Source organism: Capricornis sumatraensis, chromosome 3 (genome assembly GCF_032405125.1).
Source record: "Capricornis sumatraensis isolate serow.1 chromosome 3, serow.2, whole genome shotgun sequence".
In the NCBI taxonomy this organism is placed as follows: Eukaryota; Metazoa; Chordata; class Mammalia; order Artiodactyla; family Bovidae; genus Capricornis; species Capricornis sumatraensis.
In genome coordinates, this window is record NC_091071.1 from 6,471,660 (window position 1) to 6,499,183 (window position 27,524).

At 65.5% G+C, this 27,524-nt stretch overlaps 2 protein-coding genes across 2 annotated transcripts in view; both read left to right on the plus strand.

Annotated features, from left to right (window-relative positions):
- The first annotated feature begins 615 nt into the window (after positions 1-615).
- On the plus strand, positions 616-23,594 carry LOC138075661 (mucin-3A-like). The gene is made up of 44 exons (XM_068967571.1): positions 616-948; positions 1,030-1,398; positions 1,558-2,004; positions 2,086-2,454; positions 2,614-3,060; positions 3,142-3,510; positions 3,670-4,116; positions 4,198-4,566; positions 4,726-5,172; positions 5,254-5,718; positions 5,782-6,228; positions 6,310-6,678; positions 6,838-7,284; positions 7,366-7,734; positions 7,894-8,340; positions 8,422-8,880; positions 8,950-9,396; positions 9,478-9,846; positions 10,006-10,452; positions 10,534-10,986; positions 11,062-11,508; positions 11,590-11,958; positions 12,118-12,564; positions 12,646-13,014; positions 13,174-13,620; positions 13,702-14,070; positions 14,230-14,676; positions 14,758-15,126; positions 15,286-15,732; positions 15,814-16,182; positions 16,342-16,788; positions 16,870-17,453; positions 17,837-18,063; positions 18,374-19,234; positions 19,336-19,437; positions 20,374-20,489; positions 20,605-20,663; positions 21,278-21,426; positions 21,817-21,882; positions 22,240-22,402; positions 22,572-22,748; positions 22,835-22,923; positions 23,221-23,298; positions 23,515-23,594. The coding sequence occupies exons 1-44, from the start codon at positions 616-618 to the stop codon at positions 23,592-23,594; spliced, it is 15,594 nt and encodes a 5,197-aa protein (XP_068823672.1).
- Positions 23,595-24,826: 1,232 nt separating this feature from the next.
- LOC138075662 (mucin-12-like) overlaps positions 24,827-27,524 on the plus strand; it is a 67,119-nt gene continuing 64,421 nt past the window's right edge. Inside the window, exon 1 of the mRNA XM_068967572.1 lies at positions 24,827-24,962. Within this exon, the coding sequence (XP_068823673.1) occupies positions 24,827-24,962 (136 nt within the window). The remainder of the gene's footprint in view (positions 24,963-27,524) is intronic.

Sequence of the window (27,524 nt, forward strand, 5' to 3'; positions counted from 1 at the left end):
ACCTCCATCTTCACCACTCCCCGCAGCACGGCGACTCCCTTCGGCTCCAGCACCATTCCCGCCACATCGCTAGGCGCCTCCTCCCCGGCCTCCGGCAGTACCAGGGCCAGTACCACCGCGGCCGAGGGGGCCAGCCCACCTGCCCCGAGCACCAGTGGGCCGCCCCCGCACCCCACCACCACGGGCACTCCTCCCACTGACGCCTCTAGCCAGCCTGTCGCCACGGAGGTGCCCTCTCTGCCGTCCGTCACATCCTCCGCCACGCCCAGCAGCACACTCTATGCTCCCGCGTCCACCACCTCCACTCCCGTGGCCACCAGTAGCCCGACCTCGTCCACGGGGGTGCCTCGCTCCCCTCCACCCGCCCCCAGCACACAGCCCGCCTCCGCCTCCACCCCGAACACCAGCCCTCTGCCCACCGACATGACCACACTCCCCACCACCCACGCCACTGCCGGCCCCTCGCCTCCCGCCAGCACGCCCACCGGGTCCAGCACGCAGGTCGCCACTCCCAGGGACACCGCAGCCCCGGCCACCTCCCTCACGGCCACTCTGCCCTCTGCCGCCGCTGCACACACCACCGGGGCGGCTAGCACCCTCCGGGTGACCACACCCATGCCCACGGCACCGCCCAGCGCTCCGGTCCTCACCTCTTCCACCATCTACTCCAGCGGGAGCACCCTCACTTCCGCCTTCACCTCACCCCTCCCGGCCTCCGCCACGCTGCACACATCCACGACTCTCCCTCCCTCCTCGGTCAGGACGCGAGCCCCCAGCTCCACGCCCGCCACCACCGAGGCCACATCCACCGGGCCCGCGGCTCCATCCACCAGCGCCCCCTCCGCCGTGGACCTCGGCTCCACACGCGCTCTGGCCAGCCCCTCAGACACACCCACCCCCACCCCCACGGCCTCGGCCACGCCCACGGCCTCGGCCACGCCCACGCCCGCGCCCGCCGCCACCCCCACCACCGGCATCATCTCCTCCGGCCCCACCACCCACCGCACACACAGCACCTTCCCTGTCCAGGCAACCTCGGCCAGCACGCCGGCCGCCACCTCCATCTTCACCACTCCCCGCAGCACGGCGACTCCCTTCGGCTCCAGCACCATTCCCGCCACATCGCTAGGCGCCTCCTCCCCGGCCTCCGGCAGTACCAGGGCCAGTACCACCGTGGCCGAGGGGGCCAGCCCACCTGCCCCGAGCACCAGTGGGCCGCCCCCGCACCCCACCACCACGGGCACTCCTCCCACTGACGCCTCTAGCCAGCCTGTCGCCACGGAGGTGCCCTCTCCGCCGTCCGTCACATCCTCCGCCACGCCCAGCAGCACACTCTATGCTCCCGCGTCCACCACCTCCACTCCCGTGGCCACCAGTAGCCCGACCTCGTCCACGGGGGTGCCTCGCTCCCCTCCACCCGCCCCCAGCACACAGCCCGCCTCCGCCTCCACCCCGAACACCAGCCCTCTGCCCACCGACATGACCACACTCCCCACCACCCATGCCACTGCCGGCCCCTCGCCTCCCGCCAGCACGCCCACCGGGTCCAGCACGCAGGTCGCCACTCCCAGGGACACCGCAGCCCCGGCCACCTCCCTCACGGCCACTCTGCCCTCTGCCGCCGCTGCACACACCACCGGGGCGGCTAGCACCCTCCGGGTGACCACACCCATGCCCACGGCACCGCCCAGCGCTCCGGTCCTCACCTCTTCCACCATCTACTCCAGCGGGAGCACCCTCACTTCCGCCTTCACCTCACCCCTCCCGGCCTCCGCCACGCTGCACACATCCACGACTCTCCCTCCCTCCTCGGTCAGGACGCGAGCCCCCAGCTCCACGCCCGCCACCACCGAGGCCACATCCACCGGGCCCGCGGCTCCATCCACCAGCGCCCCCTCCGCCGTGGACCTCGGCTCCACACGCGCTCTGGCCAGCCCCTCAGACACACCCACCCCCACCCCCACGGCCTCGGCCACGCCCACCGCCTCGGCCACGCCCACGCCCGCGGCCGCCGCCACCCCCACCACCGGCATCATCTCCTCCGGCCCCACCACCCACCGCACACACAGCACCTTCCCTGTCCAGGCAACCTCGGCCAGCACGCCGGCCGCCACCTCCATCTTCACCACTCCCCGCAGCACGGCGACTCCCTTCGGCTCCAGCACCATTCCCGCCACATCGCTAGGCGCCTCCTCCCCGGCCTCCGGCAGTACCAGGGCCAGTACCACCGCGGCCGAGGGGGCCAGCCCACCTGCCCCGAGCACCAGTGGGCCGCCCCCGCACCCCACCACCACGGGCACTCCTCCCACTGACGCCTCTAGCCAGCCTGTCGCCACGGAGGTGCCCTCTCCGCCGTCCGTCACATCCTCCGCCACGCCCAGCAGCACACTCTATGCTCCCGCGTCCACCACCTCCACTCCCATGGCCACCAGTAGCCCGACCTCGTCCACGGGGGTGCCTCGCTCCCCTCCACCCGCCCCCAGCACACAGCCCGCCTCCGCCTCCACCCCGAACACCAGCCCTCTGCCCACCGACATGACCACACTCCCCACCACCCACGCCACTGCCGGCCCCTCGCCTCCCGCCAGCACGCCCACCGGGTCCAGCACGCAGGTCGCCACTCCCAGGGACACCGCAGCCCCGGCCACCTCCCTCACGGCCACTCTGCCCTCTGCCGCCGCTGCACACACCACCGGGGCGGCTAGCACCCTCCAGGTGACCACACCCATGCCCACGGCACCGCCCAGCGCTCCGGTCCTCACCTCTTCCACCATCTACTCCAGCGGGAGCACCCTCACTTCCGCCTTCACCTCACCCCTCCCGGCCTCCGCCACGCTGCACACATCCACGACTCTCCCTCCCTCCTCGGTCAGGACGCGAGCCCCCAGCTCCACGCCCGCCACCACCGAGGCCACATCCACCGGGCCCGCGGCTCCATCCACCAGCGCCCCCTCCGCCGTGGACCTCGGCTCCACACGCGCTCTGGCCAGCCCCTCAGACACACCCACCCCCACCCCCACGGCCTCGGCCACGCCCACGGCCTCGGCCACGCCCACGCCCGCGGCCGCCGCCACCCCCACCACCGGCATCATCTCCTCCGGCCCCACCACCCACCGCACACACAGCACCTTCCCTGTCCAGGCAACCTCGGCCAGCACGCCGGCCGCCACCTCCATCTTCACCACTCCCCGCAGCACGGCGACTCCCTTCGGCTCCAGCACCATTCCCGCCACATCGCTAGGCGCCTCCTCCCCGGCCTCCGGCAGTACCAGGGCCAGTACCACCGCGGCCGAGGGGGCCAGCCCACCTGCCCCGAGCACCAGTGGGCCGCCCCCGCACCCCACCACCACGGGCACTCCTCCCACTGACGCCTCTAGCCAGCCTGTCGCCACGGAGGTGCCCTCTCCGCCGTCCGTCACATCCTCCGCCACGCCCAGCAGCACACTCTATGCTCCCGCGTCCACCACCTCCACTCCCGTGGCCACCAGTAGCCCGACCTCGTCCACGGGGGTGCCTCGCTCCCCTCCACCCGCCCCCAGCACACAGCCCGCCTCCGCCTCCACCCCGAACACCAGCCCTCTGCCCACCGACATGACCACACTCCCCACCACCCACGCCACTGCCGGCCCCTCGCCTCCCGCCAGCACGCCCACCGGGTCCAGCACGCAGGTCGCCACTCCCAGGGACACCGCAGCCCCGGCCACCTCCCTCACGGCCACTCTGCCCTCTGCCGCCGCTGCACACACCACCGGGGCGGCTAGCACCCTCCGGGTGACCACACCCATGCCCACGGCACCGCCCAGCGCTCCGGTCCTCACCTCTTCCACCATCTACTCCAGCGGGAGCACCCTCACTTCCGCCTTCACCTCACCCCTCCCGGCCTCCGCCACGCTGCACACATCCACGACTCTCCCTCCCTCCTCGGTCAGGACGCGAGCCCCCAGCTCCACGCCCGCCACCACCGAGGCCACATCCACCGGGCCCGCGGCTCCATCCACCAGCGCCCCCTCCGCCGTGGACCTCGGCTCCACACGCGCTCTGGCCAGCCCCTCAGACACACCCACCCCCACCCCCACGGCCTCGGCCACGCCCACGGCCTCGGCCACGCCCACGCCCGCGGCCGCCGCCACCCCCACCACCGGCATCATCTCCTCCGGCCCCACCACCCACCGCACACACAGCACCTTCCCTGTCCAGGCAACCTCGGCCAGCACGCCGGCCGCCACCTCCATCTTCACCACTCCCCGCAGCACGGCGACTCCCTTCGGCTCCAGCACCATTCCCGCCACATCGCTAGGCGCCTCCTCCCCGGCCTCCGGCAGTACCAGGGCCAGTACCACCGCGGCCGAGGGGGCCAGCCCACCTGCCCCGAGCACCAGTGGGCCGCCCCCGCACCCCACCACCACGGGCACTCCTCCCACTGACGCCTCTAGCCAGCCTGTCGCCACGGAGGTGCCCTCTCCGCCGTCCGTCACATCCTCCGCCACGCCCAGCAGCACACTCTATGCTCCCGCGTCCACCACCTCCACTCCCGTGGCCACCAGTAGCCCGACCTCGTCCACGGGGGTGCCTCGCTCCCCTCCACCCGCCCCCAGCACACAGCCCGCCTCCGCCTCCACCCCGAACACCAGCCCTCTGCCCACCGACATGACCACACTCCCCACCACCCACGCCACTGCCGGCCCCTCGCCTCCCGCCAGCACGCCCACCGGGTCCAGCACGCAGGTCGCCACTCCCAGGGACACCGCAGCCCCGGCCACCTCCCTCACGGCCACTCTGCCCTCTGCCGCCGCTGCACACACCACCGGGGCGGCTAGCACCCTCCGGGTGACCACACCCATGCCCACGGCACCGCCCAACGCTCCGGTCCTCACCTCTTCCACCATCTACTCCAGCGGGAGCACCCTCACTTCCGCCTTCACCTCACCCCTCCCGGCCTCCGCCACGCTGCACACATCCACGACTCTCCCTCCCTCCTCGGTCAGGACGCGAGCCCCCAGCTCCACGCCCGCCACCACCGAGGCCACATCCACCGGGCCCGCGGCTCCATCCACCAGCGCCCCCTCCGCCGTGGACCTCGGCTCCACACGCGCTCTGGCCAGCCCCTCAGACACACCCACCCCCACCCCCACGGCCTCGGCCACGCCCACCGCCTCGGCCACGCCCACGCCCGCGCCCGCCGCCACCCCCACCACCGGCATCATCTCCTCCGGCCCCACCACCCACCGCACACACAGCACCTTCCCTGTCCAGGCAACCTCGGCCAGCACGCCGGCCGCCACCTCCATCTTCACCACTCCCCGCAGCACGGCGACTCCCTTCGGCTCCAGCACCATTCCCGCCACATCGCTAGGCGCCTCCTCCCCGGCCTCCGGCAGTACCAGGGCCAGTACCACCGCGGCCGAGGGGGCCAGCCCACCTGCCCCGAGCACCAGTGGGCCGCCCCCGCACCCCACCACCACGGGCACTCCTCCCACTGACGCCTCTAGCCAGCCTGTCGCCACGGAGGTGCCCTCTCCGCCGTCCGTCACATCCTCCGCCACGCCCAGCAGCACACTCTATGCTCCCGCGTCCACCACCTCCACTCCCGTGGCCACCAGTAGCCCGACCTCGTCCACGGGGGTGCCTCGCTCCCCTCCACCCGCCCCCAGCACACAGCCCGCCTCCGCCTCCACCCCGAACACCAGCCCTCTGCCCACCGACATGACCACACTCCCCACCACCCACGCCACTGCCGGCCCCTCGCCTCCCGCCAGCACGCCCACCGGGTCCAGCACGCAGGTCGCCACTCCCAGGGACACCGCAGCCCCGGCCACCTCCCTCACGGCCACTCTGCCCTCTGCCGCCGCTGCACACACCACCGGGGCGGCTAGCACCCTCCGGGTGACCACACCCATGCCCACGGCACCGCCCAGCGCTCCGGTCCTCACCTCTTCCACCATCTACTCCAGCGGGAGCACCCTCACTTCCGCCTTCACCTCACCCCTCCCGGCCTCCGCCACGCTGCACACATCCACGACTCTCCCTCCCTCCTCGGTCAGGACGCGAGCCCCCAGCTCCACGCCCGCCACCACCGAGGCCACATCCACCGGGCCCGCGGCTCCATCCACCAGCGCCCCCTCCGCCGTGGACCTCGGCTCCACACGCGCTCTGGCCAGCCCCTCAGACACACCCACCCCCACCCCCACGGCCTCGGCCACGCCCACGGCCTCGGCCACGCCCACGCCCGCGGCCGCCGCCACCCCCACCACCGGCATCATCTCCTCCGGCCCCACCACCCACCGCACACACAGCACCTTCCCTGTCCAGGCAACCTCGGCCAGCACGCCGGCCGCCACCTCCATCTTCACCACTCCCCGCAGCACGGCGACTCCCTTCGGCTCCAGCACCATTCCCGCCACATCGCTAGGCGCCTCCTCCCCGGCCTCCGGCAGTACCAGGGCCAGTACCCCCGCGGCCGAGGGGGCCAGCCCACCTGCCCCGAGCACCAGTGGGCCGCCCCCGCACCCCACCACCACGGGCACTCCTCCCACTGACGCCTCTAGCCAGCCTGTCGCCACGGAGGTGCCCTCTCCGCCGTCCGTCACATCCTCCGCCACGCCCAGCAGCACACTCTATGCTCCCGCGTCCACCACCTCCACTCCCGTGGCCACCAGTAGCCCGACCTCGTCCACGGGGGTGCCTCGCTCCCCTCCACCCGCCCCCAGCACACAGCCCGCCTCCGCCTCCACCCCGAACACCAGCCCTCTGCCCACCGACATGACCACACTCCCCACCACCCACGCCACTGCCGGCCCCTCGCCTCCCGCCAGCACGCCCACCGGGTCCAGCACGCAGGTCGCCACTCCCAGGGACACCGCAGCCCCGGCCACCTCCCTCACGGCCACTCTGCCCTCTGCCGCCGCTGCACACACCACCGGGGCGGCTAGCACCCTCCGGGTGACCACACCCATGCCCACGGCACCGCCCAGCGCTCCGGTCCTCACCTCTTCCACCATCTACTCCAGCGGGAGCACCCTCACTTCCGCCTTCACCTCACCCCTCCCGGCCTCCGCCACGCTGCACACATCCACGACTCTCCCTCCCTCCTCGGTCAGGACGCGAGCCCCCAGCTCCACGCCCGCCACCACCGAGGCCACATCCACCGGGCCCGCGGCTCCATCCACCAGCGCCCCCTCCGCCGTGGACCTCGGCTCCACACGCGCTCTGGCCAGCCCCTCAGACACACCCACCCCCACCCCCACGGCCTCGGCCACGCCCACCGCCTCGGCCACGCCCACGCCCGCGGCCGCCGCCACCCCCACCACCGGCATCATCTCCTCCGGCCCCACCACCCACCGCACACACAGCACCTTCCCTGTCCAGGCAACCTCGGCCAGCACGCCGGCCGCCACCTCCATCTTCACCACTCCCCGCAGCACGGCGACTCCCTTCGGCTCCAGCACCATTCCCGCCACATCGCTAGGCGCCTCCTCCCCGGCCTCCGGCAGTACCAGGGCCAGTACCCCCGCGGCCGAGGGGGCCAGCCCACCTGCCCCGAGCACCAGTGGGCCGCCCCCGCACCCCACCACCACGGGCACTCCTCCCACTGACGCCTCTAGCCAGCCTGTCGCCACGGAGGTGCCCTCTCCGCCGTCCGTCACATCCTCCGCCACGCCCAGCAGCACACTCTATGCTCCCGCGTCCACCACCTCCACTCCCGTGGCCACCAGTAGCCCGACCTCGTCCACGGGGGTGCCTCGCTCCCCTCCACCCGCCCCCAGCACACAGCCCGCCTCCGCCTCCACCCCGAACACCAGCCCTCTGCCCACCGACATGACCACACTCCCCACCACCCACGCCACTGCCGGCCCCTCGCCTCCCGCCAGCACGCCCACCGGGTCCAGCACGCAGGTCGCCACTCCCAGGGACACCGCAGCCCCGGCCACCTCCCTCACGGCCACTCTGCCCTCTGCCGCCGCTGCACACACCACCGGGGCGGCTAGCACCCTCCGGGTGACCACACCCATGCCCACGGCACCGCCCAGCGCTCCGGTCCTCACCTCTTCCACCATCTACTCCAGCGGGAGCACCCTCACTTCCGCCTTCACCTCACCCCTCCCGGCCTCCGCCACGCTGCACACATCCACGACTCTCCCTCCCTCCTCGGTCAGGACGCGAGCCCCCAGCTCCACGCCCGCCACCACCGAGGCCACATCCACCGGGCCCGCGGCTCCATCCACCAGCGCCCCCTCCGCCGTGGACCTCGGCTCCACACGCGCTCTGGCCAGCCCCTCAGACACACCCACCCCCACCCCCACGGCCTCGGCCACGCCCACGGCCTCGGCCACGCCCACGCCCGCGGCCGCCGCCACCCCCACCACCGGCATCATCTCCTCCGGCCCCACCACCCACCGCACACACAGCACCTTCCCTGTCCAGGCAACCTCGGCCAGCACGCCGGCCGCCACCTCCATCTTCACCACTCCCCGCAGCACGGCGACTCCCTTCGGCTCCAGCACCATTCCCGCCACATCGCTAGGCGCCTCCTCCCCGGCCTCCGGCAGTACCAGGGCCAGTACCCCCGCGGCCGAGGGGGCCAGCCCACCTGCCCCGAGCACCAGTGGGCCGCCCCCGCACCCCACCACCACGGGCACTCCTCCCACTGACGCCTCTAGCCAGCCTGTCGCCACGGAGGTGCCCTCTCCGCCGTCCGTCACATCCTCCGCCACGCCCAGCAGCACACTCTATGCTCCCGCGTCCACCACCTCCACTCCCGTGGCCACCAGTAGCCCGACCTCGTCCACGGGGGTGCCTCGCTCCCCTCCACCCGCCCCCAGCACACAGCCCGCCTCCGCCTCCACCCCGAACACCAGCCCTCTGCCCACCGACATGACCACACTCCCCACCACCCACGCCACTGCCGGCCCCTCGCCTCCCGCCAGCACGCCCACCGGGTCCAGCACGCAGGTCGCCACTCCCAGGGACACCGCAGCCCCGGCCACCTCCCTCACGGCCACTCTGCCCTCTGCCGCCGCTGCACACACCACCGGGGCGGCTAGCACCCTCCGGGTGACCACACCCATGCCCACGGCACCGCCCAGCGCTCCGGTCCTCACCTCTTCCACCATCTACTCCAGCGGGAGCACCCTCACTTCCGCCTTCACCTCACCCCTCCCGGCCTCCGCCACGCTGCACACATCCACGACTCTCCCTCCCTCCTCGGTCAGGACGCGAGCCCCCAGCTCCACGCCCGCCACCACCGAGGCCACATCCACCGGGCCCGCGGCTCCATCCACCAGCGCCCCCTCCGCCGTGGACCTCGGCTCCACACGCGCTCTGGCCAGCCCCTCAGACACACCCACCCCCACCCCCACGGCCTCGGCCACGCCCACCGCCTCGGCCACGCCCACGCCCGCGGCCGCCGCCACCCCCACCACCGGCATCATCTCCTCCGGCCCCACCACCCACCGCACACACAGCACCTTCCCTGTCCAGGCAACCTCGGCCAGCACGCCGGCCGCCACCTCCATCTTCACCACTCCCCGCAGCACGGCGACTCCCTTCGGCTCCAGCACCATTCCCGCCACATCGCTAGGCGCCTCCTCCCCGGCCTCCGGCAGTACCAGGGCCAGTACCCCCGCGGCCGAGGGGGCCAGCCCACCTGCCCCGAGCACCAGTGGGCCGCCCCCGCACCCCACCACCACGGGCACTCCTCCCACTGACGCCTCTAGCCAGCCTGTCGCCACGGAGGTGCCCTCTCCGCCGTCCGTCACATCCTCCGCCACGCCCAGCAGCACACTCTATGCTCCCGCGTCCACCACCTCCACTCCCGTGGCCACCAGTAGCCCGACCTCGTCCACGGGGGTGCCTCGCTCCCCTCCACCCGCCCCCAGCACACAGCCCGCCTCCGCCTCCACCCCGAACACCAGCCCTCTGCCCACCGACATGACCACACTCCCCACCACCCACGCCACTGCCGGCCCCTCGCCTCCCGCCAGCACGCCCACCGGGTCCAGCACGCAGGTCGCCACTCCCAGGGACACCGCAGCCCCGGCCACCTCCCTCACGGCCACTCTGCCCTCTGCCGCCGCTGCACACACCACCGGGGCGGCTAGCACCCTCCGGGTGACCACACCCATGCCCACGGCACCGCCCAGCGCTCCGGTCCTCACCTCTTCCACCATCTACTCCAGCGGGAGCACCCTCACTTCCGCCTTCACCTCACCCCTCCCGGCCTCCGCCACGCTGCACACATCCACGACTCTCCCTCCCTCCTCGGTCAGGACGCGAGCCCCCAGCTCCACGCCCGCCACCACCGAGGCCACATCCACCGGGCCCGCGGCTCCATCCACCAGCGCCCCCTCCGCCGTGGACCTCGGCTCCACACGCGCTCTGGCCAGCCCCTCAGACACACCCACCCCCACCCCCACGGCCTCGGCCACGCCCACCGCCTCGGCCACGCCCACGCCCGCGGCCGCCGCCACCCCCCACCACGGCATCATCTCCTCCGGCCCCACCACCCACCGCACACACAGCACCTTCCCTGTCCAGGCAACCTCGGCCAGCACGCCGGCCGCCACCTCCATCTTCACCACTCCCCGCAGCACGGCGACTCCCTTCGGCTCCAGCACCATTCCCGCCACATCGCTAGGCGCCTCCTCCCCGGCCTCCGGCAGTACCAGGGCCAGTACCCCCGCGGCCGAGGGGGCCAGCCCACCTGCCCCGAGCACCAGTGGGCCGCCCCCGCACCCCACCACCACGGGCACTCCTCCCACTGACGCCTCTAGCCAGCCTGTCGCCACGGAGGTGCCCTCTCCGCCGTCCGTCACATCCTCCGCCACGCCCAGCAGCACACTCTATGCTCCCGCGTCCACCACCTCCACTCCCGTGGCCACCAGTAGCCCGACCTCGTCCACGGGGGTGCCTCGCTCCCCTCCACCCGCCCCCAGCACACAGCCCGCCTCCGCCTCCACCCCGAACACCAGCCCTCTGCCCACCGACATGACCACACTCCCCACCACCCACGCCACTGCCGGCCCCTCGCCTCCCGCCAGCACGCCCACCGGGTCCAGCACGCAGGTCGCCACTCCCAGGGACACCGCAGCCCCGGCCACCTCCCTCACGGCCACTCTGCCCTCTGCCGCCGCTGCACACACCACCGGGGCGGCTAGCACCCTCCGGGTGACCACACCCATGCCCACGGCACCGCCCAGCGCTCCGGTCCTCACCTCTTCCACCATCTACTCCAGCGGGAGCACCCTCACTTCCGCCTTCACCTCACCCCTCCCGGCCTCCGCCACGCTGCACACATCCACGACTCTCCCTCCCTCCTCGGTCAGGACGCGAGCCCCCAGCTCCACGCCCGCCACCACCGAGGCCACATCCACCGGGCCCGCGGCTCCATCCACCAGCGCCCCCTCCGCCGTGGACCTCGGCTCCACACGCGCTCTGGCCAGCCCCTCAGACACACCCACCCCCACCCCCACGGCCTCGGCCACGCCCACCGCCTCGGCCACGCCCACGCCCGCGGCCGCCGCCACCCCCACCACCGGCATCATCTCCTCCGGCCCCACCACCCACCGCACACACAGCACCTTCCCTGTCCAGGCAACCTCGGCCAGCACGCCGGCCGCCACCTCCATCTTCACCACTCCCCGCAGCACGGCGACTCCCTTCGGCTCCAGCACCATTCCCGCCACATCGCTAGGCGCCTCCTCCCCGGCCTCCGGCAGTACCAGGGCCAGTACCACCGCGGCCGAGGGGGCCAGCCCACCTGCCCCGAGCACCAGTGGGCCGCCCCCGCACCCCACCACCACGGGCACTCCTCCCACTGACGCCTCTAGCCAGCCTGTCGCCACGGAGGTGCCCTCTCCGCCGTCCGTCACATCCTCCGCCACGCCCAGCAGCACACTCTATGCTCCCGCGTCCACCACCTCCACTCCCGTGGCCACCAGTAGCCCGACCTCGTCCACGGGGGTGCCTCGCTCCCCTCCACCCGCCCCCAGCACACAGCCCGCCTCCGCCTCCACCCCGAACACCAGCCCTCTGCCCACCGACATGACCACACTCCCCACCACCCACGCCACTGCCGGCCCCTCGCCTCCCGCCAGCACGCCCACCGGGTCCAGCACGCAGGTCGCCACTCCCAGGGACACCGCAGCCCCGGCCACCTCCCTCACGGCCACTCTGCCCTCTGCCGCCGCTGCACACACCACCGGGGCGGCTAGCACCCTCCGGGTGACCACACCCATGCCCACGGCACCGCCCAGCGCTCCGGTCCTCACCTCTTCCACCATCTACTCCAGCGGGAGCACCCTCACTTCCGCCTTCACCTCACCCCTCCCGGCCTCCGCCACGCTGCACACATCCACGACTCTCCCTCCCTCCTCGGTCAGGACGCGAGCCCCCAGCTCCACGCCCGCCACCACCGAGGCCACATCCACCGGGCCCGCGGCTCCATCCACCAGCGCCCCCTCCGCCGTGGACCTCGGCTCCACACGCGCTCTGGCCAGCCCCTCAGACACACCCACCCCCACCCCCACGGCCTCGGCCACGCCCACCGCCTCGGCCACGCCCACGCCCGCGGCCGCCGCCACCCCCACCACCGGCATCATCTCCTCCGGCCCCACCACCCACCGCACACACAGCACCTTCCCTGTCCAGGCAACCTCGGCCAGCACGCCGGCCGCCACCTCCATCTTCACCACTCCCCGCAGCACGGCGACTCCCTTCGGCTCCAGCACCATTCCCGCCACATCGCTAGGCGCCTCCTCCCCGGCCTCCGGCAGTACCAGGGCCAGTACCACCGCGGCCGAGGGGGCCAGCCCACCTGCCCCGAGCACCAGTGGGCCGCCCCCGCACCCCACCACCACGGGCACTCCTCCCACTGACGCCTCTAGCCAGCCTGTCGCCACGGAGGTGCCCTCTCCGCCGTCCGTCACATCCTCCGCCACGCCCAGCAGCACACTCTATGCTCCCGCGTCCACCACCTCCACTCCCGTGGCCACCAGTAGCCCGACCTCGTCCACGGGGGTGCCTCGCTCCCCTCCACCCGCCCCCAGCACACAGCCCGCCTCCGCCTCCACCCCGAACACCAGCCCTCTGCCCACCGACATGACCACACTCCCCACCACCCACGCCACTGCCGGCCCCTCGCCTCCCGCCAGCACGCCCACCGGGTCCAGCACGCAGGTCGCCACTCCCAGGGACACCGCAGCCCCGGCCACCTCCCTCACGGCCACTCTGCCCTCTGCCGCCGCTGCACACACCACCGGGGCGGCTAGCACCCTCCGGGTGACCACACCCATGCCCACGGCAACGCCCAGCGCTCCGGTCCTCACCTCTTCCACCATCTACTCCAGCGGGAGCACCCTCACTTCCGCCTTCACCTCACCCCTCCCGGCCTCCGCCACGCTGCACACATCCACGACTCTCCCTCCCTCCTCGGTCAGGACGCGAGCCCCCAGCTCCACGCCCGCCACCACCGAGGCCACATCCACCGGGCCCGCGGCTCCATCCACCAGCGCCCCCTCCGCCGTGGACCTCGGCTCCACACGCGCTCTGGCCAGCCCCTCAGACACACCCACCCCCACCCCCACGGCCTCGGCCACGCCCACCGCCTCGGCCACGCCCACGCCCGCGCCCGCCGCCACCCCCACCACCGGCATCATCTCCTCCGGCCCCACCACCCACCGCACACACAGCACCTTCCCTGTCCAGGCAACCTCGGCCAGCACGCCGGCCGCCACCTCCATCTTCACCACTCCCCGCAGCACGGCGACTCCCTTCGGCTCCAGCACCATTCCCGCCACATCGCTAGGCGCCTCCTCCCCGGCCTCCGGCAGTACCAGGGCCAGTACCACCGCGGCCGAGGGGGCCAGCCCACCTGCCCCGAGCACCAGTGGGCCGCCCCCGCACCCCACCACCACGGGCACTCCTCCCACTGACGCCTCTAGCCAGCCTGTCGCCACGGAGGTGCCCTCTCCGCCGTCCGTCACATCCTCCGCCACGCCCAGCAGCACACTCTATGCTCCCGCGTCCACCACCTCCACTCCCGTGGCCACCAGTAGCCCGACCTCGTCCACGGGGGTGCCTCGCTCCCCTCCACCCGCCCCCAGCACACAGCCCGCCTCCGCCTCCACCCCGAACACCAGCCCTCTGCCCACCGACATGACCACACTCCCCACCACCCACGCCACTGCCGGCCCCTCGCCTCCCGCCAGCACGCCCACCGGGTCCAGCACGCAGGTCGCCACTCCCAGGGACACCGCAGCCCCGGCCACCTCCCTCACGGCCACTCTGCCCTCTGCCGCCGCTGCACACACCACCGGGGCGGCTAGCACCCTCCGGGTGACCACACCCATGCCCACGGCACCGCCCAGCGCTCCGGTCCTCACCTCTTCCACCATCTACTCCAGCGGGAGCACCCTCACTTCCGCCTTCACCTCACCCCTCCCGGCCTCCGCCACGCTGCACACATCCACGACTCTCCCTCCCTCCTCGGTCAGGACGCGAGCCCCCAGCTCCACGCCCGCCACCACCGAGGCCACATCCACCGGGCCCGCGGCTCCATCCACCAGCGCCCCCTCCGCCGTGGACCTCGGCTCCACACGCGCTCTGGCCAGCCCCTCAGACACACCCACCCCCACCCCCACGGCCTCGGCCACGCCCACGGCCTCGGCCACGCCCACGCCCGCGCCCGCCGCCACCCCCACCACCGGCATCATCTCCTCCGGCCCCACCACCCACCGCACACACAGCACCTTCCCTGTCCAGGCAACCTCGGCCAGCACGCCGGCCGCCACCTCCATCTTCACCACTCCCCGCAGCACGGCGACTCCCTTCGGCTCCAGCACCATTCCCGCCACATCGCTAGGCGCCTCCTCCCCGGCCTCCGGCAGTACCAGGGCCAGTACCACCGCGGCCGAGGGGGCCAGCCCACCTGCCCCGAGCACCAGTGGGCCGCCCCCGCACCCCACCACCACGGGCACTCCTCCCACTGACGCCTCTAGCCAGCCTGTCGCCACGGAGGTGCCCTCTCCGCCGTCCGTCACATCCTCCGCCACGCCCAGCAGCACACTCTATGCTCCCGCGTCCACCACCTCCACTCCCGTGGCCACCAGTAGCCCGACCTCGTCCACGGGGGTGCCTCGCTCCCCTCCACCCGCCCCCAGCACACAGCCCGCCTCCGCCTCCACCCCGAACACCAGCCCTCTGCCCACCGACATGACCACACTCCCCACCACCCACGCCACTGCCGGCCCCTCGCCTCCCGCCAGCACGCCCACCGGGTCCAGCACGCAGGTCGCCACTCCCAGGGACACCGCAGCCCCGGCCACCTCCCTCACGGCCACTCTGCCCTCTGCCGCCGCTGCACACACCACCGGGGCGGCTAGCACCCTCCGGGTGACCACACCCATGCCCACGGCACCGCCCAGCGCTCCGGTCCTCACCTCTTCCACCATCTACTCCAGCGGGAGCACCCTCACTTCCGCCTTCACCTCACCCCTCCCGGCCTCCGCCACGCTGCACACATCCACGACTCTCCCTCCCTCCTCGGTCAGGACGCGAGCCCCCAGCTCCACGCCCGCCACCACCGAGGCCACATCCACCGGGCCCGCGGCTCCATCCACCAGCGCCCCCTCCGCCGTGGACCTCGGCTCCACACGCGCTCTGGCCAGCCCCTCAGACACACCCACCCCCACCCCCACGGCCTCGGCCACGCCCACCGCCTCGGCCACGCCCACGCCCGCGGCCGCCGCCACCCCCACCACCGGCATCATCTCCTCCGGCCCCACCACCCACCGCACACACAGCACCTTCCCTGTCCAGGCAACCTCGGCCAGCACGCCGGCCGCCACCTCCATCTTCACCACTCCCCGCAGCACGGCGACTCCCTTCGGCTCCAGCACCATTCCCGCCACATCGCTAGGCGCCTCCTCCCCGGCCTCCGGCAGTACCAGGGCCAGTACCACCGCGGCCGAGGGGGCCAGCCCACCTGCCCCGAGCACCAGTGGGCCGCCCCCGCACCCCACCACCACGGGCACTCCTCCCACTGACGCCTCTAGCCAGCCTGTCGCCACGGAGGTGCCCTCTCCGCCGTCCGTCACATCCTCCGCCACGCCCAGCAGCACACTCTATGCTCCCGCGTCCACCACCTCCACTCCCGTGGCCACCAGTAGCCCGACCTCGTCCACGGGGGTGCCTCGCTCCCCTCCACCCGCCCCCAGCACACAGCCCGCCTCCGCCTCCACCCCGAACACCAGCCCTCTGCCCACCGACATGACCACACTCCCCACCACCCACGCCACTGCCGGCCCCTCGCCTCCCGCCAGCACGCCCACCGGGTCCAGCACGCAGGTCGCCACTCCCAGGGACACCGCAGCCCCGGCCACCTCCCTCACGGCCACTCTGCCCTCTGCCGCCGCTGCACACACCACCGGGGCGGCTAGCACCCTCCGGGTGACCACACCCATGCCCACGGCACCGCCCAGCGCTCCGGTCCTCACCTCTTCCACCATCTACTCCAGCGGGAGCACCCTCACTTCCGCCTTCACCTCACCCCTCCCGGCCTCCGCCACGCTGCACACATCCACGACTCTCCCTCCCTCCTCGGTCAGGACGCGAGCCCCCAGCTCCACGCCCGCCACCACCGAGGCCACATCCACCGGGCCCGCGGCTCCATCCACCAGCGCCCCCTCCGCCGTGGACCTCGGCTCCACACGCGCTCTGGCCAGCCCCTCAGACACACCCACCCCCACCCCCACGGCCTCGGCCACGCCCACCGCCTCGGCCACGCCCACGCCCGCGGCCGCCGCCACCCCCACCACCGGCATCATCTCCTCCGGCCCCACCACCCACCGCACACACAGCACCTTCCCTGTCCAGGCAACCTCGGCCAGCACGCCGGCCGCCACCTCCATCTTCACCACTCCCCGCAGCACGGCGACTCCCTTCGGCTCCAGCACCATTCCCGCCACATCGCTAGGCGCCTCCTCCCCGGCCTCCGGCAGTACCAGGGCCAGTACCACCGCGGCCGAGGGGGCCAGCCCACCTGCCCCGAGCACCAGTGGGCCGCCCCCGCACCCCACCACCACGGGCACTCCTCCCACTGACGCCTCTAGCCAGCCTGTCGCCACGGAGGTGCCCTCTCCGCCGTCCGTCACATCCTCCGCCACGCCCAGCAGCACACTCTATGCTCCCGCGTCCACCACCTCCACTCCCGTGGCCACCAGTAGCCCGACCTCGTCCACGGGGGTGCCTCGCTCCCCTCCACCCGCCCCCAGCACACAGCCCGCCTCCGCCTCCACCCCGAACACCAGCCCTCTGCCCACCGACATGACCGCTAGCTCCAGTATTGTGCAGACATCCATGAATGTTCCTGCATCCTCTGACAGTGCCGAGGTGTCTACCCTGTTACCAGCCACCACCCTGTCCACATTCATGGATTCTGCTGGTTCCTCCACCTCCAAGTCCGACCTCAGCTTCACACTTTCCCTGTCTAGCACTTCCCCCCGCACCACAGATAATATCCCATCTTTCCCCACTATGCATAATACAGGAAGAACCTCTAATATCATGACACTCTGCGCCACTAGGCCTAGTGAGACATGTGTGTCCCCTAACATCCTAAGTACAGCTACTCCCTTCCTCTCTACCAACATTCCAGTTCCATCTTTAGGTCCTTCTCTCATGCCTAGCAGCAATGCCTGGACCACTCAGGCAGAGAGCATCACCTCAGATGCAATTAGCATGTCTAGTTCAATGCAGGAAATGGCTGAAACCACTTTGGCACCCATCACTTCTGATCTATACCTGTATCAGTCCAGTGCCTTGGGACTGTCCTCCACTGCAGCTTCTACACAGACAGCCAGGACGAGGGACACCACCCTGCTTGCTTCATCTGCTTTGAGAACCACAGCTACTCCTATCAGTACCGTTTCTGTAGAGTCTCTGACAACAGATGTTACTTCTATTTCTCCCATCACATCCTCAGCCACTCAAACAAGTACAGTCCAATTTCAGACCTCTCCAGTCTCTACGCCAGTGACCAGTGGTACCTTGACAGCACCCAGCTCGCCTGTATCATTTCCATCTTTCACAACCACAGAACCAGTACCCACTGAGACCACAGCCCCCACCCCTCCGTTTACCCTACCCACGATCCCTGCCGCCCAGTCCACGTCCACCCCTCCATCTCCGACTGGGACGTTCACCACAACCAGGACTGAGGTCACCACTCCCACGCATACGTCTCCCCCTGCCACCTTGATCACAGCGTCCTCTCGCACTCCCTCAACCCCAGAAGCTGCCAAGACGGGGACCACACAGATGGCAACAGCACCCGCCTCCATAGCAGCTCTCAGTACTTCAGGCGTCTCTCCCTCTTCAGCTTTCCCTATACTGATTACTTCTACTAATGCAATAAGTACCCCTTTTGGTACCATCATCTCCTCTTCAATACCTGGAATAATGTCGTCTTCCACTATCCCAGGTTCAGAGGTCTCTATGACAAGTAGTTCTTTTTCTACCTCCTCTCATATGTCCAGTGCAGAAAACACAGGCGCTTCCTCTGTCACTGCTTTTCCCACCTTTTCATCGACTGAAACGACGAAAACTTCTTCCACCATGAGTTCCCTAATGACATCTCCTACCCAGACGACCGCCATGCTGACTCTGTCTTCCCCCAGCCCGTGTCCAGAGTCCGTATCAGTTACAATAGTGTCTGCCTCTCCCACGACACCATGTATCGAAGTGGGCCCAAATGCTGAAGTTACCTCGATGCCCACTGTCCCGTTATCAGTTTTCACCTCTACTACTGAGATGGCCACCTCTCCCAATCCCACAACCACGACAACTCTGTTCCCTGATAAACTGGGTGCTTCTCCTCCCATGCTGGACACTAACCCCTCCAACAAGACTGCTGCTCCCAGTTCTATCAACATTGGAAGACTTCCCATCAACCCGGTTTTCCCAAGCACACGAAGGCCTAATAGTGGGACCTGGATCAACTCCAACTTTGTAAATACTCGGCCTGTGCCTGGCTTCATTACCTTCCCACGCATCATGAAACGTAGAAGGAGATCTTCATCTTCCGTGATGACTACACGCCAGTTGACACCTCAAAGCCTACCGATCACCAGAGTTCCACGGATACCGGTGGACACCAAGACTCTCTCTACGCATACATCTCGCAGGACAACTTTGACCATGACTCAGATGGCCACACAGTCTAGGTTTATCAGCAGCCCAGGTTGGATCTCCTGCCTCTTTCTTAGCCCTTCTCATTCCCCTACTGAATTCCATGACCATGGTCAGTCCTGGCCTGAACTTCCCTTTTCACTCGCTACCCAGGCATTTGTGACAATGGTGGCACCTGGACGCAAGGCCACTGCTTCTGTCCCCGAACTTTCTATGGCTCCCACTGCGAGTTGGCTGCCAGAGAGATATATCTGGGTGAGTTGCTTTTTGCACTTTCTCTTGGGAGGTGTCACTTTAATGAGACCAACCATTTGGCAGATCTCTTTATCCCTGTTTTCTCCCTCATGCTCTCTTCTACCCCATACCATACCTATCCTCCCCTCTTACCTCCAGGAGGTCACTGGGGTCACTCTCTTTCCTAGGATTTCCTCCCAGTCTGTGTTGCTAATTTCTGTTGTATCAGATTACCACAAACTCAGCAGATGAACCATGCAAATTTATTACTGTAGAATTTTGTAGATTAGAAGTCCAACCTGAGTCTTGCAGGGCTAAAATCAAGGTATTGGCTAGGGCTGGGTTCTTTCTGGTAGCCCTAGGGGAGAATCCATTTCTTTGCCCTTTCCACATTCTCCAGCCTCCTACATTTCTTCCTCAAGGCCCCCTGGCTACATCTTTGATGCCAGCCACATTGCATGTCTGTTCCTTTTTTCCATACTTAACATCATCCTCTGAGTGGTTCTCATTTCTTCTGAGTCCCTCTTCCCCTGCTAAGGATTCTTGTGATTACACTAGGCTCAATCAGATATTCCACGTTAATTTTCCCATATTAAAGCCAGCTGATTAGTACCCTTAATTCCTTCTGCCACTTTAGCTCCTCCTTGTCATGTAGCATAATATATTCCCAGGTTCTGGGGATTATACATAGACATCTTTGGGGCCACTATTCTTCTTCCCACTGGGGCAGACTAGAGAGAGACTACAGAACTGACTGTGGGACATCCCAACTTCCAGTATTTCTCACAACTCAGGACAACACATCCCAGAAATCCTACCTTCTCCCTTCTGCTATTCAGTCATTCCTCAGGGAACATGGAGAGGGGCAGTGGGAGCAGCTTCTGGGTTAAGGTGGTGGTGGTGACATCAGACAGGAACAGACATTGAAGTGACCAGAGCAGGGCATGTTGTGTACAGATATGGTGGACAGTGAAGTGGGCATGGAGGTGTCTGTCAACCAGGAGTTTTCCGCGGACCTCAAGGACAACAGTTCTAAGGTCTACAGGGATTTCGTGAACACATTCCAGGATCAGGTGAGGAGGAAGTAGGGGGGAATTCAAAACTCAAATGACCTTGGAGTGGAGCTTGGGCCCGGGGGTGCCCTCTGGTTGGAGGTTCCGATGTGAGCCGGGATCCTTTGTATTTCAGATAAAGAAGATTTACCAAAATGTGCAGGGATTCAAGGAGGTGCAGATCCTTTCTCTAAGGTAGGACCCCTTTCCGGGGCTGTGGAGGCAGTGTCAGGTGTGTGTGGCGGTGGGTGGGGGGCACAAAGAAGGGCCATCCCTTGCTTTCAGAATCATTCAATGTCATAAAGAGAGGGATGGACAGAGGAAGCAAGAAAACTACTCCATGAAGGGTGTTTGGGGATCACTTTCAGGATTCATTCCTCTGTAGGAGGGATGTCTCCCCTCTCCCTGAAGCAGCTGGATGCAGAATGATTGGGATCTATGGGGAGGTGGTGCCTGAGGCCTGGTGCCTGGTGTCGGGACCATGGCTGGTCTCTCTGGTTGGCAACTGGTCTAGTGGACGGGTCAGCAAGAGGGAGGCAGAGAGCCCAGAAGGGCCTGGTTTGATTACAGCTTGAGGGAACACAAAGAGAATGTCAATCATTCCTTGTTCCGCCTACCCAGGCTGCCCAAGGCAGAAGCTAGTAGCCCCTTCTGGACATAATCAGTCCGGAATCCCATCTCATTGCCTCTGCCCCTTCCTGCCAACACTCGCATAGCTGTGGCTGGTCTGGAAATGCCCTTCTACAGTTGTATGGTGGCTTGGGCCTGGGCACCTTTTAAGGCTCTCTGCACCCCACCCCCGCCCCCAGGAATGGCAGCATCGTGGTGGAATATCTAGTCCTGCTGGAGTTACCCTTCAGCCTCCAGGTGGAGGAGGAGTATGAGAAGGTGAAGGTGGCCTTGAAGGAGGAGCTCCAGAATGTCAGCCAGGATGGGAACAGCTGCCAGAATGACCAGGGTGAACAGAGGCTGGGGGCCTGGGGCTGGAGGGAGGGGTCAGGGTCACAGCCACCATCCCAGCCTGCTCCAACTCACACAGGGGTCTACGGGGGGAGGGGGCAGGTGTCAGCCATGTGGTACCTCAGGCAGGACAGGAGAAGAGAGACAGGTCCACAGAAAGCCGGGTCAAGGGTGAGCCTAAGGAAGGGTTGTCAGAGCCTAGGAGCTGCGGGAGAGAGAGCTGCTCAAGGTCTCCCGGGTGGCTGAGGACCCCTGGCTATTCAGTGGACATGAGGGAGGCCCAAGGAGCCTTCCTTCATGGCCCATCCAAACCTCCCCCGTACTGACAGAGCGCTCTCTGTCCCTTCCTGTGCCTCCCCCGATTCCACCCGTGCCCGTGGCCCTCCAGTCCTGTGTTTCAAGCCTGACTCCATCAAGGTGAACAACACCACCAGGACGGAGCTGTCACCTGAAGGTGAGAGGTGGGGCAAAGGGCTGAGTGGCCCCAGGTGGCCGGGACCCCTCCCACAAGGGATATCTGTCCATTGAAATTCCCAGGGAGGAGGGGAGACCTTTTGGGGAGGCAAGTGGTACTGACCTGGCAGGGCTGCCTCTCAGGTCCATGTTAGTAGCTTCCACGTGGGGAAGGATCACCAGAGAAGGTGAGGAGAGTGTGAGGAGCCTCCCTGCACTCATCTAATTCCACGGTCTACCCGCTGACATGCCACCTGCGGAAATGCAGTCCTCTATCCATTTTGAGAATTACCATAGCCAGGCCCCAGAGTAGAATGGATGAGGTCTTTACGTCTGCAATCCCCTACCTACCCCCCAGCCATCTGTCGCCGCGCTGCTCCCAAAGATTTTGAGGATTTCTACTTCCCTTTCCTGGAGGAGAACCAGCTCCGCTGTGTCACCAAATGCATAGCGGGTGTGGAAGGCGCCATTGACTGCCATCAGGGCCAATGCGTTCTGCAGAGGAGTGGTCCTTCTTGCCGGTGAGGCCCCGCCCACAGCCCGCTGGGACAATCATCAGGCCCCTCCGGTCCCGCCCACTCATCTCCTGGTGGAGCCCCGCCCACCTGCCAGGACCTGGGTTGTCTAGGGGTACTAATGGTCCTGGCGCGGGAGGTGGTGAGGGTGTTGACCTGGAACCCCCTCCTCCAGCTGCTTCTCCACGGACACGCACTGGTTCTGGGGCCCGCGCTGCGAGGTGGCCATCTCCTGGAAGGCGCTGGCTGGGGGCCTGGCGGGAGCCGGGGCCCTGCTTCTGCTGCTGCTGGTGGTGGCGCTGAGCGTGTTCGTCGTGCGCTCCCGGAGGAGGGATAGGCAAGGCCGAGGCAGGTGAGTGAGCTGGGGGTGGATGGGTGAGGGGAAAGGCTTCCCGGACCAGGTTACCCTGCTCTGACAACATGGTGGCCTTCTGGCAGGTCCAGGGACGATAGGAAGTTATTCGAGACCTGGGATGAGAGTGCAAAACTGGCTTTTTCTAACTTTGCCTTCCAGCAGGACAGAAGAGGTGAGTCTTGTCTCCTGGAGAAGGTCGGGGCTGGAGGGTGCTTCCCTGGGAACCATTTTCGGTCTGGGCAGACCAGAGTACTTTTCTTGTCCAAGACAGGCGTCTAGCTCCTGCCCTAGAGTTTGCTTCGCTGTTTCCATGCCCCCCTCTAAGGCCCAGGTCCTCCACAGGCCCTCCCTGCAGGGCAGGCCCAGGGGCCCAGGAACGCCCTGAGGCCCTGCCTTCCTCACGATTTCTTCCCTGCCCCTCTTACTCTCCACCTCTTCCTCTTCTTCCCCGTTCTCTTTTCTTTCTCAGTTAAAGATAAAAATTTCTCTGTGGCCTTGGACACTGTGGACACCAATGCCAGGGTGCCGGGTCAGGGATGGATCGATGGTAAGGAGCTGTCACAGTCCAGCTCTCGCTGGCCTCCCTCCCAGGGCAGGGGGCTGGCTGGGACAGGAGGCAGTGACCTCCTAGCCAGGCCCCTGCAGTGTGGTTCCCTGTTCTCACTCCCCGTCTTGTGAATTCTGTGGCAGGTGCATATTCACAGACCTGAGGTGGTCTCGTCCTCACTGTGAGCCCCACTGCCCTCTCCACCTGCCCGGACAGCGGAGAGAACCATGCGCACCGCCTTTGGAGAGATGGCCGCGGGCTCGTGCGGCTCAGTCTCCTGGTTTCCTGGGGCATAACAGACCTCGCCTACCCTCATCCTTCCCCCATCTTGGGTGAAACCCACCTGGAGACCCAGTTCAAATCCACGCTCTTCCACTGTGGGACGTTGGGCAAGTCAGTAACTTCTCTGAACTTTGGTTTTGTCACCTGTAAAATGCAAGTGGCCCACTGCTCCTGATACCTCCTGTTGGTTATAGTGAAACCAGATGTCTTGGGTCCGACCTCTGTCCGGATGCACCTTCCTGTGTCGGCCTTCAGGCTCATATGGCTTCACTCACATCCCCAGTCCCCATGTCCTCAGGCCTCTGCCTCTCCTTTTCCTGTGTGCATCCTTACTGCCAGCCAGGTCCTCCCCACCCCCGCCCCCGCCCCCGCCGCCCCCCTCCGCCGCCACCCTCCCCCGTACCTGTAAGCAGCCTGCAGCCTGTCCCAGCCTCCTCCCCTGTCCTTCTGTAACTCCCTGCTGCGCCCCTCCACCACTTCTTAACCCTCTCCCCTCTGAACCCACTTCTTCTTAGGTCCCTCCTCCCCCACACTCCCGCCCTGTGTCTCCCTGTTTCCATTCTTTCCCCTTCCTCATCTTTTTACCCTCAACCCTCAATCCCCCTGCCCCCCACATCTGCATGCCCCCCTCCTAAATCCTCCCATCTCCCCACCCTCCCTCCCTAGGTAGGTACAGATGCCCTCTGCATCTTAGGACCCCCAACTGGGGTTCCCTAGACCAGGTCCCCCGTTCTGAGTCCCCATCCTTCCTGTCACCCCTAAGGGCCCTGGATCCTGGTGGGTGGGGGTGGCCAGTAGGTTCCCAGGTCCCTGAAGATGAGGGGAAGAGGGGCCCTGAGGTGGGAAAGCTCCCTCTGCCCCTCCTCCCCATTCCCCTAACTCTCCCTCCTCTCCCGTAGTGCCCCCACTTCCTACCCCTCCCCCACCTCCCCTCCCCCTTCCTCTCCCTGGCTCATCCCCATCTCTGCTGTAACCTGTGAAGCCAGAAGCCCAGCCTCCTTTGCAGGAAGACCTCACCTGGGGACAGGATGTCTGCAAGTCTCCAGTTCACCCAATTGATCATAATACAGCATTGTAGTTTAATATAGCATTTTCAAAGAAACTGCTGTATGTCTTTTTCTTTCTAATGCTGTGGTCTCTTCACTCAGTTGAGGAGCAAGGATATCAGAGGATATGTTTAGGGGCCTCAGAGTGCTGGTTTCTCCCACTGGGGAAGGAAGGGGTCCATGGCTGGCTCTCTGGGTCCATGACCATCCTCAAAGGGAACATCAAGATTGGAGGACCCATTTTTCTCAAGGAGCGGGTGGGAGCAGGGGCTGGGAGTCTGTTGGGTTTGTTGTCTGTTCCCCCAGACGTTAAGAGCTCAGGGCTGGCTCAAGGAGGTGGGTGACTCAGGCTAGGTCAGTTTCCATTGGTTCTGATGGGTAAGCCTAGCTCTTCCTCCAGAGACCTGGAGACTCCGTAAGACCATGGGGTCAGGGTGAGAGCTGCGAGGGTATTGCCCCAGCATTCTGAGGGGCAAGAGCCAGGGCAGGATGAGCTCTGGGGCAGAAGGACAGGTAATGCTTGCTCTCTGCAGTTTCCAGGGACCTCACACCTCCACCCAAGTCCCACACCCAGAGAACTCTCCAGACGGCAGGAGATGACAGCAGGATACTGCCCTCCTCTGCCAGGCCAGGGCCTGAGGGCATGGGATCCTCAGACCTCGGCTGTGGTCAGAGAAGGTTAGCGTTTTCTGAGCAGCTCATAGGACCCACAGTCCAGCACAGCCCCAGGTCCCAACTCTCCGACCCCTCCCTGACCACTGATGCAATACTGCCTAGTTCTTTTGGTTTAGAGAGGAACGTGTTCTCTTTCTTTGCTCTGAGTGAGTGAGTGAAGTCGCTCAGTCGTGTCCGACTCTTTGCGACCCCATGGACTGTAGCCTGCCAGGCTCCTTTGTCCATGGGATTTTCCAGGCAGTAGTACTGGAGTGGATTGCCATCTCCTTCTCCATTCTTTGCTCTAATGCATGGTAATGTTTGTGGATGTTCTGTTGGCAGCTGCTAAAGAGATCTATTCTCTGTTTTCAGGATGCAGTATTCATTATATAAATCAACTGGACTTGGCCTATCATGTTATTTAGGCTCTTTTGATTCTGTCAGACCCTTTCTACTTTTATTTCTTTTTTGATCCATTTGATTTTTCCTGGGCTTAGAGAAATGAATTAGTTTTCTATTGCTCATATGCTTCTGTCTGTTCCTTCTTCTATTCTGTATAAGTATAGCTCTAAAAACATTAATGCTTTGCAAATTGGCACATAGATAACTTTCTTATCATCATTGTGAATTGTACACCCTGCTATTAGAATGCATCTTTTGTGGTACCCAAAATGCCATCTGTAGAAGGAAAAAATTGATAAATAGGGCTTTGTCAAAATTAAAACCTTTGCTCTCTGACAGACACTGTTAAGAGAGTGAAATAAACTACAAAATGGGAGAAAATATTCACAGATCATGTATCTGACAAGGAGCTTATATTCAGAATACATAAAAGCACTCTCAAAATTCAACCATAAGAAAATAAATAAAAAATGAGTAAGACTTGAACATATACTTCACCAAAGAGGATATATAGGTAATAAGTAAGAATAGCAAAAGATGTTCAACATCATTAGTCATTAAGAAGTGCAAATTAAAACCGCAATGAAGTACCATTACACGCCTATGAGAATGGCTAAAATCAAAAAGCACTGACAGTTGGTAAAGCGTTGATGGGGATGAGGAGCAAAACTCCTATACATTGCTGCCAAGGCGCAAAACGCTACAGCCACACTCTGGAGAAGAGTTTGGCAGTTTCTTACCAAGTGTCATCTTAAAAAATATTCACCATCTAAACATCGAGAGTTAATTTTATTCGGTGGGAATTTTTAGAGGAGACAGCATCTCAAGTAACCCTGAGAGAACTTCTCCGAGGAGGTTTAAGGAAGGAGCCGGGTTATATAGAAGTTTTGCAACAAAAAGGGCAGGTGGGTCTCAACAACAAAAGATTCTTGTTAATTAAAGGAAGCCAGAGATCCCAAGTTAGGGAAGTTAGCGTTTTTCTAGGTATGGGAAGATGCGAGGGTCTGGGCTCCCTGGAATCATTCCTCTCATATCCATCTCAGCAATCCAGGGCCAGTAGCCTGTTTTTTGTTTTGTTTTACATCCTGAGCTCCCTTGGGGCTCACTGGTAGGGATGGCTGCAGCCTGCGATGACTGCTAAGTCTCAGGTAGTTTTCTCCTTTCTGAGTGTCCTTAGGGCTCCAGGTTAGATATTTACAACTGGCCTTCCGTTTGCATTTCATGGGACAGGAAGAAGTGAGCTTCAGGCTGGATACTTACAACTGTTAGAATTTCCTGAGACAAGAGTTAAATGGGCTCCAGATAAGGCATTTACAATCAGCCTCCTATTTGCCCTCTGAAAAGGAAGTAACAACAGAAACTGGGTAAATAGCCAGCCTTTTTTTCTTGTAAACATCCTAAGGTAATAGTCATGGCAGGGACAACGAGGGGCAAAAACCCTGTTTGAGTAAAGGATTAAGGAATCTCCACTTACCCCCTTTTGGGGACAAGGCTCCTTGGAGGTCAAAAGTCAGGGGATATCTCATTACACGCCATTACACGCCTATGAGAATGGCGTAATGAGTCTTGCTCCAGGCCATAATGAGTCTTGCTCCTCCCAGAAGCTGTCACTTTGAGATCCATCTTGGCTGAGGGGTAGGTGCCCATCCAGGGTAAATCAGATGTGGCAAAATAAACCAGATAACTGGCCCGAAGGAAGACAAAGACCCAGAAGAACTGACCTCCATGAATGACTTAACTGCCTCTTTAGGGCTTCCTTGATAACTCAGTTGGTAAAGAGTCCTCTTGCCATGCAGGAGACCTGGGTTTGATCCCTGGGTTGGGAGGATCCACTGGAGAAGA